The sequence below is a fragment of the Camelus ferus genome, chromosome 3, assembly GCF_009834535.1.
Source record: "Camelus ferus isolate YT-003-E chromosome 3, BCGSAC_Cfer_1.0, whole genome shotgun sequence".
NCBI lineage: Eukaryota > Metazoa > Chordata > Mammalia > Artiodactyla > Camelidae > Camelus > Camelus ferus.
This window is the reverse complement of record NC_045698.1, coordinates 51228288-51242895: the sequence shown is the minus strand read 5'-3', so window position 1 is coordinate 51242895 and position 14608 is coordinate 51228288. Positions and strand designations below refer to the sequence as shown.

Sequence of the window (14608 nt, the reverse complement as noted above, 5' to 3'; positions counted from 1 at the left end):
ATGAAAGAGATTGAGGAGGACACAAGTAAATGGAAGGCTATTCCAGGGTCATGAACTGGAAGAATCAATATTGTTAAAATGCCCATACTACCCAAAGCAATCTACAGATTCAATGCAATCTCTATTAAAAAATTCCAATGGCTTTTTTCACAGAAATAGAACTAACAATCCTAAAATTTGTATGGACCACAGAAGACCCTGAATAGCCAAAGAAACCTTGGGAAAGAAGAACAAAGCTGGAGGCATCATGCTTTCTGATTTCAAACTGTATTACAAAGCTGTAGTATCCAAAACAGTACAGTATTGGCATAAAGACAGACACACAGATCAATGGAACAGAGAATCCAGAAATAAATCCATGTATATATGGTACAACAAAGGAGCCAAGAATACACAATGAGGAAAAGATAGTCTCCTCAATAAATGATGCTGGGAAGGAAAACTAGACAGTCACACGCAAAAGGATGAAACTAGACCACTATCTTACATCACACACAAAAATCAACTCAAAATAGTTAAAGACTTGAACATAAGACCTGAAACCATACCACTAAAAGAAAACATAGGGGACAAGCTCCTTGATCCTGACAATGATTTTTTTTTTTTACATTTGACACCAAAAGCAAAAATAAACAAGTGGGGATACATCAAACTAAAACGCTTCTGTACAGCAAAGTAAACCATGAGCAAAATGAAAAGACAACATACTGAACAGGAGAAAATATTTGCAAATCATAGCTCTGACAAGGGAGTTAATGATCTAAAAACATATGAAGAACTCATACAAGTAAACAGCAAAAAATCTGATTAAAAAACGTCCAGAGGATCTGAATAGATATTTTTCCAAAAAAGACATACAGATGGCCAACACATACACAAATGGGTGCTCAACATCACTAATCACCAGGAAAATGCAAATCAAAACCACAATGAGATATCAGCTTACACCCATCAGAATGGTTATTATCAAAAAGATAAGAAATAAGTGTTGATGAGGATGTGAAGAAAAGGAAACCTTTGTGAACAGCTGGTGGTAATGTAAGCTGGTGCAGCCACTATGAAAAATAGCATGGAAGTTCATCAAAAAATTAAAAATAGAACTACTGTATGATCCAGCAATTCCGCTTCTGTATTTATCTGTAGGAAATAAAATCACTATTTGGAAAAGATACATGCACCCTCATGTATACTGCAGAATTATTTACAATAGCCAAGATATGGAAACAACCTATGTGTCCATCAACAGATGACTGGATAAAGAAAATGTGGTTTATATGTACAATGGAATATTATTCAGCTATAATAAAGAAGGAAATCCTGCCATTTGTAATAGTATGGGTGGACCTTGGGGGCATTATGACAGACAGAGTAAGTCAGAGAAGGACAAATACTATATGATGACACTTATATGTGGAATCTAAAAACAAAAACCAAAGAACCTGAGGTCACAAAGAGAACAGACTGGTGGTTGCCAGAGGCGGGGAGTTGAGAGGTGCGTGAAATGGGTAAAGGCAGTCAAAAGATACAAGTTTTCAGTTCTGAGATAAATTAGTCCTGGGGAATGTATGTACAGTGTAGTGACTACAGTTAACAATGCTGGATTGTGTATTTGAAAGTTGCTAATGCAGCAGATCTTAAATTTTCTCATCAAAAGGAAAAAAATGTGTAACTGTGTAGTGACGGATGTTAACTAAACTTATTGTGATTATTTTGCAATGTACACATATCAAATCATTATGTTGTACATTTAAAACCAATAGTGTTATATATCAATTATTTCTCAATTTTAAAAAATCTGAGCCAATGCAGATAAACTGTGATCTAGATTAAGTCACAACATAGATTAAAAAATTCTGGTTTTTATCCATATAAACTGTGTCTCTCCTGAACATTTTTCCTGCAATGAATTTTTCTCTTCAGAATTTTCCACGGGTTTTTGACGCTGTAGAAACAATTTTAAGACGTGAGTAGCTAACAAATATATAAATATAAATTAAACATTGTTTGAAGAGGGAGGGGGTTCTCTGTTTATTGTTTATTTTCACTACAGTGGTATTAAGACCAGCACTTAAAATAACTGTTTTGTTTAAAAAAAAAAAAAAAAAAAGTCCTGACTTGTACCATTTGTTGATTTCCTTGATCTAAAAATGTTCCCCGCATGGCTGTTTGAAGCTAGCAACATGATGCTGCTGAACATGGAGTTAAAAAGACATGTGTGCAGCTCGACTTTATATGTTATTTTCACCATGCAGATAAGACAAATGTAAGTAACCTCGAGAACATAGATAATAGTAAAATATAGTAACGCACTGAAGAAGTTTTAGATTTGGAGTACTTACTTCCTATTTTAAAGATGTACTTTCTTGCATGCATCTATAATTTAATTTTGAATAACGGCTTACAAAATTCCAGAAAATTAAACAATCAGGTTGTACGACCTGTATGAGGTGGTGCCTGCACACCACTAAGTGGAGGCAGGGAGAGCAGTTAGGAGGCCAGTGCAGGACAACCAGAGGCCATAATGGGATGAAGTGGAAGTCTGGTGGAGAAAAGGGCATGAGGAAGCAGGGGGTCAGGAAAGCGAGGATGCTAAAGGTGGTTCCCAGGTTTAGAGTGGGAGTGGCTAAGTGAAAGGGAGGGAGGATACCATTAGTCAAGCCAGGGATTTCAGCAGGGGCAGATGTGGAGTGAAATGTGGGGACCTCATTCTCATCCATCCTTGTGTCTTCCCCCGGGTCAAAGAGCTAGAAGGCAATTGATGCCTACTGAATAAAGGAATGAATGCCCAGCTTAGGTTCAGCGTGTGCCCCAAACTGAAAAGTTCTCCTCAAAGTGAACTAATTCCTTGTGAGGAAGCAGCTACCCACTGCTGCTTTGGAAAAAGAAAATTTTCCTATAAATTGCCAATACCCATAAATTGCATACAAATAGGTAAATAAGTACAACTTTAACCTAAGTCAGGTATACAGTGATGTAGAAGTCCCTTGTGCTCAATTATTTTAAGTCTCCACTGTGAGCAGAATCTTGCAATTGTCTGAATGACACAAATCAAACAAAAATGCAGCCTTTGGAATTTTAGTTAAAATTCTTTTACTTAAATCTTTTGGGAAAACCTCTTCTCCCCAAAGGCCAACACAGAATCTCCTCTTTAAATCCTAGTTGTCTGGAAATAACCTAAATGTCCATTGACAGATGACTGGATAAAGAAGTTGTGGTGTATTTATACAAAGGAATACTACTCAGCCATAAAAAATTATAAAATAATGCCATTTGCAGCAACACAGATGGACCTGGAGATTGCCATTCTAAGTGAGGTAAGGCAGAAAGAAAAAGAAAAATACCATATGATACCACTTACATATGGAATCTAAAAAAAAAAAAAGACAAACTAACTTATTTACAAAAGAGAAACAGACTCACAGACATAGTAAACAAACATGGTTACCCGAGGGGAAAGGGGGTGGAAAGGGATAAATTGGGAGTTAGAGGTTTGTAGATACTAACTGTATGACTGAAGCACTATGCTGTACACTAGAAATTGACACAATATTGTAAATTGACTATATTCCAATAAAATATATATATATAAATCCTACTTGTCCTAAATGTGACAGAGATAAAGAGACAACATTAACTTTTAAGAAACAGCTCAGCCATGTCTGCTCACCATTCATGAGCAAACCTACCTTACCTTTAAGTCACACTAACTTTTCTCCGGGGCTGAGGCTCACCTGAGTGGGGCCTCCCCGCCCGAGCGTGCTGCTGCAGGTGAGCAGGCACGACGCTTCACACAGAGGGAAACAAGATTTCCAGCTCAGTCTTAGAGCTCCATCTGTTTTTCCATCCTCCACTCCTGCCCGTTCCCACCACGGGCTCAGTGCCTTATCAATACCTACTGCCGTGGCAGAGAGGACAGGATGACAGACCAGAAGGGGTACGGGAAGTCCATCACCGTGCAGGGCAGACCCCCCGGGCCTGCTGCCCTGCCAGCCACGAGGGCAGAGCCCCTGTGTCCACCGGAAATGAGGCAGCCTCCTCTCCCACCGTGCTCAGTGTAGGTGAGCAGGACTAGAATGTTCCGGTTTATCCTCTCCCTTGTCAGCCTGGTGGCTCTCTCAGCTTCAGACTTCTCGGGCCTCAGGAAGCCTGTCGTAACCAGCTCCGGCAGCCACCGGCCACCGGCAGCGCCAGCCAGGCCTGAGGTTGCCTCTCCTCGTCCTCTGAGCCGGGACTTTCCCACACATGTAATCCCATCGCTGATTCCCCGGTGTCCCTGTTTCCTGCTCCCTGCTGTGAGCTCCCACTCGCCCTACCCTTGGACACCCCGCAGGTACTCCATGCATGTCTGCCAGGGTTTGGCTGTTCGACCAGTGGTTTCTCAGGAAAAATTGTGGTTTTGCAATATTGGAGGCCTTTCTGTAAATAGCTTGGTGTAATTATGTACTAAAGCCAAGTGGAAAATTTTTGTTTACTTAGTGGCTTTACCAAATATATCAACAAATACTTGGGGCACCTACTTTGAATAAAGTACATATATACAGACTCAATACCATGGTAATACACTGATTACATAAAATACATCTCTAAAAGTGAACATTTCAGTGAAGTCGTGTTTTTTAAGTCATGTTTTCAGTGGCGGAGCCCTTTTTCTCCCACTTCCTTTTAAAAAGTCACGCTTGCAGAAACAGACTCAAAGACATAGACTACAAACTTGTGGTTGCCAGGGGGGAGAGGGGGTGGGAAGGGACAGACCGGGAGTTTGAAATTTGTAGGTACTGACAGGTATATATAGAATAGATAAAAAAAATTATACTGTACAGCACAGGGAAATATATACAAGATCTTGTGGTAGCTCACGGTGAAAAAGAATGTGAAAATGAGTATGTGTATGTTCATGTATAACTGAAAAATTGTGCTCTACACTGGAAATTGACACAACATTGTAAACTGACTATAACTTAATAGAAAAAAATTTTAAAAAAAGTCACACTTGAACGTGAGCCTTGGGAGAACACGGCAAATATTCTTTGTAATAGCACGTAAGACATATATCGGAAACTCTACATCTAATGATAATTTGGGACTAGACAGGGCTGCATCTTTAATTTCCTATGTCTTCCAAAGGTTATTGTATTAAGGAGTAAAAGTTAATTTTCAAGATACCTTTCTAATATCTACTGGGCACACACAGTGAGTGGCCTGAGGTGAGAACTGATCTAAAGCCGTGTAAGATTAACAGGCCAATGGGAAATGCGGAAAAACAGTGTCACTGTCACCCTCATCAGTGGGGAGACAGCAGGCAAGTTTGGGAAGATTTTTTGGAGGGAAGAGGAGCTGGATTGAGCCCTGCAGGCAAGGAGGCTGCAGAGGATTTACACCATTCAAAACATGCAACAAAGGTAATCAAGACAACAATAATTTTAAGAATGATACATGTTACATATTTTGGGGAGAGAAATGGGCCAGATAACCTTCAAAGACTCTGCAGTTATGTGTACTCATGGGCAGGAGAAGCACATCTCTGGGCATATTTGGATCATTTGATCTATTTGCCATGTAATGCAATATTCAACAAAAATGAGGATAAAATTAATATGCTAGTAAAATCCAAGTAGAGCCCGTTAAATGCTGAGGTTCTAGACAGATCAGAAACCTGAAGAGTGTGTTTTCAGGATGCAGAATCATAATGGTGTTAGAAATACAAAGTGGCATCAGTAAGAGGTGTATTGAGGCTACAGAAAAAATTCTCACCACCTTGTTTCTGTGGATACTTCTATGTTAATGCAGGAAATAAAAAACAAAAGAGACCACGTGGCCCCTCTCAAATACTGGAAATGCAGGACACACTGAAAACTTGTTTTTATCACCAGGGATCAGCAATGACCATAAACCAGGAAGTGACCCTACTTATCCTTGTCTCCTGGCTCTGTGCACCTGCCACCCTCTTCCTGTTTCACCGAGAACGCCGTGGCATGAGACTACCTGAACACTAAGGCCCCTGTTCTGCACCCTCTGAGGGGAAGCCCCCAAATCATGAACAGGCCTAGTAGCCAAGCCACTTGCCAGGAAGGAAAGGAGTAGGGGGAGCCCAACCTGGCAAATGTGGGGATAGTAGAGGCCGAGGGACAGCAAGGGGCAAGATGTGCCCAAGAGAAGGCCATTCTGCAGGTGGCAACTGGAAGGGTCCCAGGGGCAGTGGGCGGGAGGGCAAGGTGCCTGGTGCTCCCCACTCTCCACCCAACAGCTCTAGAAAAGTAACAGCTAAGTTTTTGCTGCAGTTTGAAAACTAATGAAAGGTGCCCCCACACCTCTCCAAACAAAAATGTTCCCTGAAGGTCTGCTTAAGCGCCCATCATGTAAGGGGACAGCATGCCTAGCGGCCTGGGGCCAGGGTGACAGCCTCCTCTCCCAGGAGGCTCAGTAAGTTTGCTGCTGACTCACTGGCAGAAGCTAGACTGTGCGCACAGCTCTCTGGCCCCTTCTATCGCCTGTAAAAGGGCGCGGGGAGCTGGATTTCTGGTGAGATTTGGCAGGGGAGGGAAGGGCGAGACCGCCAACAGAAATATTGTGTAAGCCCTAAATGCAAACCACAAATATAATTTAAAATTTTCTAGTGGCTGCATTAAAGTAAAAAGAAACAGGTGAAATTAATTTAATATTTTAAGCGCAACATGTGCAAGATGCTATCATTTCAACCTGGTGTAATCAACCTGGGACTGAGATATTTTTATGAGCTAATGTACATTCTTTTTCATACTAAGTCTCTGAAATCTAGCACGTGGTTTACACTTGGAGCACATCTCCATTTGATGAGCCACATTTCAGTCTGGGACAGGCAGGCCCAGGACCTAAGTTGGGCATGGCTGGAGCAGAGCTGGGGATCCTCTGCAGCACAAAATCCGGAGCAGCCTGAGTCAGGGGCCTTGTGCTTGGGAGAGGGGCGCTGGAGGGCAGAAGTGAAAATACACTTTCCTGACTATTGTTAAAACTAGAACAGACCCTGCTGATGAACTCATAATCCAAATTCACACTATCCGCGTCTTGAAGCCATTCTTCTTACCCAATAGCTCTTCAACTTCAGAGTAAATCAGAAGCTCCCAGAAAGGCTTGTTAAAACAGACTGCCCAGGGTCATTTCCAAATTTCTGATTCTGCAGATCTGGCTTTGTAATTCTAACAAATTCCCAGAGCCACTGCTGCTCCAGGGAACCACACCTGGAGAACCAATGATGTAGTTTAACCTCTGGCCAGTGAGTAGCCTCCCTAGACAGCTTTTTCTACTAAATGCTCAGTCCACTTCTACTTGGTTACCTCCCATGATGGTGAACTCACTACCCACTAAGGCTACCAACTTTGGTCAATTCTACTAATTCTTTCCTGTATTGAGCCTAATCTGATCCCTTAAAACATTCCACTGATTTTGCTTCAGGGCACAGTCCCTCCTTCCCCAGTTGAAGTCTTCAAGAAGCTAAAGATCTACTCCTTCCTGCTTCTTACTTCCCACACTCTGACAGGCTTGGTCTTATGCATTATTATTAAAGTTCTATTTTTCCTTAATCTTTACAACAATTTCAAGATTAAATAGTTTACCATAAAAGAAAATACAGGCTTCCATTGGTATCCACCGGGGATTAGTTCCAGGACCAATGGTGTAATAGTATGAATGAACCCCAAAAAGCTTATCTCAAAACAAGATTTCATCACTGCAAATTTGGCCAATTCAGCCCCTATTTCTGCCTCTACTATCCCCAAATAAATTACATGTGTGAAAGTGCTTGTAAAGCAGTGACTTTTAAATGTCTATCCCCATACTGAGGTCAGGCTGTGATGGTGCTTACATGGGTTTGCACTGACAGAAACAAGGTTTCCACTAAGCCAAGCTTATTCACATTAAAAAGCTAACCTTCACTCAGAAATAGCATCCTTCCTATTTTCCAAGGCTGAAACAACTTTCCTGTCATGAGGAGGTGGTCAATGAAATTCCCAAGGCAGGCGCCCTGTTGTCTAGCTCTGGAGGAAAGCCCTGTGCAAAATCCAGGTCAGACACCATGATCTCAGTCCGCTCTCAACCAGCCTTTGTCCTGGAACCTTGATTACTCAGAAAGCAGAACGCTTCCTCTAAGCCTGGCCATGACGTCTCCTGCCATAACCCATGGAACACAGGCATCTTTCCTGGAGCTGCCAGCTGGGTGGGCTTTGATCCCTGACCTCATAAGAAAACCACTTCCTCTTACTGGACACGGACATCTTCAGCTCCCCGTGTCTTCCCCATGGCCTGTGTGTCGTCCCTTCATGAGAAGAGGGACCAGGTGATCTAGTCTGATGGACACTACCTGCTGCAGCCCCACACTCTCTCCAGGGCTCCAAGGTTGCCACTGGCCGCTGCCTTTTGGGAATGCCGTGCTCCCCATATTCTCATGGCCAAGGCCTGGAGAAGTGAGAATGGGGGCTGCAGTGTAGTCGGGCTCGGATGGGCACTTTAGGGGTGGCAGTGGTGAGCCTCTCTCTGCTTCCACCAGGCCAGCTTAGGAGGAGCTGGTATAAAGCTGGGGTCCTGGAAGCCTCCTTTTCCCCATGTGAGTCCAACCCCTGGACTGTGGTTGCAGATCCCTGAAATTCCCCAGTTTCAGCCACGCATTTGGATTCTGATTTGGACCAAGTGAAAAGGCCAAAGACGAGGGGAACTAAGTCCTCATGTCTTCACTGGAATAAAGGGGTTGAGACAGACTCTGGACCAGGATGCAGAGGTTGGCATGAAGGCGAAGGGTGTCCAAAGAAGTGTGTGCACACACGGAGCGTGGCCCTTTCGGAGGGCCTGGGCCGATGGTCCCTGGCCTAAGAAAGTGGAAAACCTAAGAAAGAAAATTCTCTCTTGGAAATGGGATTGGCAAACTTTTTCTGTCAAGGGACAGAGAGTAAATATTTTAGGCTTTGCAGGCCACATGGTCTGTGTGTACTTACTCAGTTTAGCGGCTGTCATATCAAAGCGGCCACAGGCGCTACCTAACAAAGAACGTGGCTGTGTGCCGATAAAACTTTATTTACAAAACAGGCCACACTGGGCCTGCAGGTTGTAGTTTGTTGCCCTTTGTCCTAGATGACACGTGAAAAATCCTAGCCAGCATCCCCTGGTCCTGTTTTGTGCTTCTCCGGGGCCGGGTTCCCACCTCCCTGTATTGTGCTCTAGAAACGTACCCTGCTTATTTGTCCAGGGCCCCCGTGGCTTCCAGGGCAGACACTTTGTGTCCCAGGTGCCAGCACAGAACAGGCGTTTAATACACAGGTGGGAGAAAGTTTGTGAGCGGTGGAGGGGGAGACAATGTTTACAGCAGACAAACCTCACTGAGCATTTCCAGCCTCCTGGAGAAAAGCTGCAGGTTCACACAGGAAAAGAGATCTTTGCTGACGACAAGCACCACTAGCAGACAGCAGCCTGGCTTACAGTTTCACTCCTCGTTAAAATGCAAACCCAGGGTGGATTTTGACGTCAGGACTAAACCCCAAAAAGCAGCACCCCTGGAGCCGCCTGCAGATGGGCTGCTCCCACCCTCCAGGGAGCCCCTTCCGTCACAGACCCATCACCAATCTCTTCAGCCTCCTCTGATGAGGAGGAAAAACACTGTGGCTAGCCAGAGATATAAAAATCCTTTGTTATTGGAAAATCTAAATGTCTCCCTAGGCCTGTGCAGCACCATTAGGTGACGTCAATGGCTCAGGATATCTGAGCCTGGTATTTCCACCCTTCTCAGAACAGCAGCTAATTTACAGCAATAAAGACGTTTCTATTTAGAGCCTCAGAAAAGAAGGGGTGGCCCCTCGCTTCTGCATCCTTGAGTCCTATGTTAAGGGCTTGCCTGCTCTCCCTGTGAGGCAGGCAGAGTTTACAGGTGACAGGAGGCTGGGACCAAGACATTCAACTCCAGTCAAGCTAAACAACAGCTTGAGGGCCTACTACGCGCCAGGCAGCCTGGGCACACAAGGACAAGCAGAGCCTGGGGGACCCTGCTGAAAAGCAGACGGCAGCTCGGCACACGGTCGCCATGACAACGGTGGGAGTGGGGGTGATACAAAGCAAAGAAGGTACTTAGGGGGCTTGAGGAGGGAGCTGGAACTTATGTCTCTCGGGCCGGACCCAGGAGGACTGGTAGAATTTGCGCACGTGGAGCTGCAAGGAGACTAGCGACAGATCGGGGTGGGGGGGGGCGTTCACTAAGTGAGAAAGAGAGGAAGGAGGGGCAGCAGGGCTAGGCTGGTGGGGGGGCTGCGCCTGGTTTTGGACGTGGCCTGTACTTGGCTCACTTCTAGCACGGCTGCGAACGAGCCCAAGGGGCCCACGTCCTGCACTGCGGCTTCAAGCCCAAGCAGGTCGGTTTGCGCTGCTTGGGGTCAGCAGTTTGTCTCTAAAAAGCCACCAGGGTGTCCTGTGATTCTCCCTCCACCCATGTCACCTCTCATATAGACCTCATCCTTCCTCCTGGATGTCTAAACTTTGCTGTTGAGAGAATTTTTTTTCCTATGAAAGTCAAGTCCCTTCCTTTCTCAGAGGTCTCCAAGGACTTGCCTCTCCGCGTGCCTTTATAGCATTAAGTGAAAATTTCCTGACTCCAGATGAAATGCTCAGTGCTGAAGGAGGCATTTTATGCTGAACTAAAGTACATGATTGCTTTTGTTATTCTGGAATATTTCTCTGATGTTCTTAAGAAGAACAAAGCTGGAGGAATCACGCTTCCTTATTTCAAACTATGTTCAAAAGCTACAGTACTCAAGACAGCACTGGTACTGACATAAAAACAGACACATAGATCAACGGGTCTATAAATGGAGATCAACACAGAGCCCAGAAATAAACTCACATATACATGGTCAATTAACTTATGACAAAGGAGTCAAGAACATACAGTGGGGGAAGAACAGTCTCTTCAATAAATGATACTGAGAAAATTAAACAGCCACATGGAAAAGAATGAAACTGGACCACTATCTTATATAATACACACAACTTTACTCAAAATGGATTAAGGTCTTGAATGTAAGGCCTGAGACCATCAAACTCCTCGAAGAAACCATAGGGGATAAGCTCCTTGCCATTGGTCTTGGCAGTGATTTTTTGACACCAAAAGCAAAGGCACCAAAACCCTAAATAAACAATTGGGACTGCATATATCAAACTAAAAAGCTTCATGTGGCAAAGGAAATCAACAACAAATCAGGAAGGCAACCCACCAAATGAAAGAAAATGTTTGCAAATCATGTATCTGATAAGGGAGTTAATATTCAAAATATATAAAGAACTCATACAGCCCAATAGCTGAAAAAAAAACCCAATTAAAAAGTGGGCAGAGAATCTGAATAGACATTTTTCCAAAGAAGATGTACAGATGCCCAACAGGTACACAAATGGGAGTTTGACATCACTAACCATCAGGGAAAAACAAATCAAAACCACAGTGAGATACCAACTCATACTTGTCAAAATGGCTATTATCAAAAAGTAAAAAAAAAAAAAAAAAAGTGTTGTTGAGAATATAGAAAAATGGAACCCTTATGCACTGTTGGGAATGTAAATTGCTGCAGCCACTATGGGAAAACAGCATGGAAGTTCCTCAAAAAATTTAAAATGGAACTACTGTATGATCCAGCAGTTCCATTCCCAGGCATTTATCCAAGGAAAATGAAATTCTTAACTCTAAACAATACATGCACCCCCATGTTTACTGTAGCATTATTTACAATAGCCAAAACGCAGAAACAACCTAAGTGTCCACTGATGGTTGAATAGATAAAGAAAATGTGGTTATATACATATACAGTGGAACATTATTTAGCCATAAGAAAGAAGGAAATCTCACCATTTGGGACAACATGAATGGACCTTGAGGGCATTATGGTAAGTGAAACAAATCAGACAGAGAAAAACCAATACCTTATGTTATCACTTATATATAGAATCTAAAAACAAAAACTTGAACTCATAGATATAGACAACAGATCGGTGGTTTCCAGATGTGGGGGTCGGGGAGTGGTTGAAAGGGATGCAGGTCAAAGGTATAAACTTCCAGTTATAAGTCAGTCAGTCATGGGGATGTCATGTACAACATGGTGATACAGTTAATAATACTGTATTGTATATTGGAAAGCCACTGAGAGTATATCTTAAAAGTTTTCATCACAAGAAAAAAACTTGTACATATGTGATGACAGATGTTAACTAGACTTACTATGGTGATCATTTCACGTATGTACCATGAACCTTTTCTTTAAAAAAAAAAAAAAGCATGTGGACACGGATGCTTAGGTGGGCTGAGACACCAGCAGGAAGCCTTGGGCAGGCTCACTGCTCAGCCCCCTCCCCTTGGGAGCTGCCTTCTCACTGTGGGGAGCCCAGGTATCTTTCGCCCAGCATCCCCCTGTTTACTGCCTTGCCTGACCAGGCCACCTTCTGATCCCATGCCACTCTCCAAGTCTCTGACATGGTACGCTAAAATGGCTTATGCCCTGAAACCCTTCATATCCTTGAGAGACACTGTCCCTTCTTTATAAATCTTCATCTAAGTCAAATGCCATATTTTGTAGGTTTTCAAAAATAGATGATTGGTGGTATGTATATTACCAAAACATGGTCTATTTTTGAAAACCTACACATATACACACACACATATACACACAGTGGAATACTACTCAGCCATAAAAAAGGATGAAAATTTGCCATTCGCAACATGGACTTGGAAGGTATTATACTTAGCGAAAAAAGACAGAGAAAGACAAATACTATACGGTATCACTTATATGAGGAATCTAAAAAATGAATCAAATGAACAAGGAAGAAACAGACTCACAAACTAGTTGTTACCAGTGGGGAGAGGGAAGGTGGGAGAAGTAAGATGGTGTAGGGGATTAAGAGGTACAAACTACTGTGTATAAAATAAATAAGCTACAAGGATACAGTGTACAACACAGGGAATACAGCCAATATTTTATACTAACTATAAATGTAATATAACCTTTAAAAACTGCAAATCACTATGCTGTACACCTGAAACTTACATTATACATCAACCATACTTCAATAAAATGAATATAAACAAAAAGATTCTTATTAAAAAATAGACTATTGGCAACGATGCTTGTTGAATACTTTTTAGCCAACAAACCTTAAAGCACGAAGTGAAAATACACATAATCCAGTACTAAAGCATAAATCAAACAGAAAAAATACCAACACCATTGTTGTACTCTACGATCAAACTAAAAAAGTTCTTAAATACAGCAACGGATTAACATTCTGTTACTTCAGAAGACAACACACAAATGCACTGTTCTGCATGATGTAATGGTTTAAAAAAACCCACAGTACTAACAGAAATGATTTTTGGTTTTGATACGAATTTATAGGAGAGAAGTGCCCAAATGCATACATACTTTTAAGAAATTAAGATAGACTATTTTTTTATTTGGAGGAAGACTTTTATACTCTCATAAGATGTAATGGTCCTGAGTTGCCCAGCTGCAAGCCAAATCCTAACTAATGTGCAGTATTAATAAAGCAGAGCAGGCTTGCAGGGGATCTCTGCTTTTACTATTTGTCTAAGGAGCCTAATTTTGCCATAAAGCTTGTTAACTGGCAACTACGGTAAGACATGGAGAAAGAAGCGGAGAGCAGTAGTGAGAACGCAACGCGCAGTCAAGCCGACAAAACAAACGAAGCAAAGGGAACACGGTACCTGCTTATTACTGTCGGTGGTACAACACAGTTTCTTGAGGGAGACAAAATGCCTAATTTTCCTAATAACATAAACAATCGGTTATTAGTGAGTCAGAAATGAGATGATTCAACAAATTAGCGACTGAAAACATTAACAGAATCTTTTGGTAAAACTCCAGGGTCCAATCAAGGGCAGATTTAAAATTCCAACAAAACCCAACCTAAAAAAACTGCATTTTTCACACACAGCTCATGCATGCCTTCAGAAACCGAGCTTCCCTCTTAATCAGAGCCAGCTCAGAATCACTGTCCTAATGGGCACTTCATTTCCTCCCCGACTCCCGAAGCCCGGCTCCTCGGCAGTGTCAGTGATGGGATGAAACGCTACTCCAGATAAAATGGGTTTTAACTCTGCTGACACTAATACTCTGATGGATTATATAGAGGCAAAAGGCAAAATACTCATTTGGGCAAGGACCGAAGTTTATGGTTGCTGTTTCTGTATTTAATATTCCATATTCATTCATTGCCTGGTCATCATAATGATGGCGTTTTTCAGGCAGAGAAAACCCCTCTTATTTTAAGGTCATGGACAGACTCCCAAAACAGCCTGTGGTCTTCCTGCTCATTATCACAAGGAGACCGCGAAAAGACTGCAGGAGCTGACTATGGAATATTACAGTAACGTGCAAGGAACTCAGGTAGTCCTAAGAGTCAGGCAGGGCTCTCCTCTTCTGGTTATGGGCACCAGTTTGAAGCTGGTGTTGACCTTTGGCTCATTCACAAAGGCTCCTCAGTGAGGTACTGTTAAGCAATCCTGTTTGGCATCAGGAGCCTTCTCACAAAACTTAACTGGAAGAAGGAAAAAGAATTGCATATATTACTTAAGTCTGCACATGAACAGGCA

General features: G+C 42.6%; 1 protein-coding gene across 12 annotated transcripts in view; it reads right to left on the bottom strand.

Annotated features, from left to right (window-relative positions):
• Positions 1–14608, bottom strand: part of PDE8B (phosphodiesterase 8B) — a 287039-nt gene that overhangs the window by 57351 nt on the left and 215080 nt on the right. For 11 of the 12 annotated variants that reach the window (XR_004317842.1, XR_004317839.1, XM_032474681.1 and 8 more), the window contains one exon: positions 13721–13781. The exons of the other annotated variant lie outside the window; for it this stretch is intronic. Coding sequence is in view for 9 of the 11 variants with exons in the window: in XM_032474681.1 (XP_032330572.1) it covers positions 13721–13781 (61 nt within the window). In the remaining 2 variants the exon portion in view is untranslated. The remainder of the gene's footprint in view (positions 1–13720; positions 13782–14608) is intronic. 12 annotated transcript variants of the gene reach the window in all.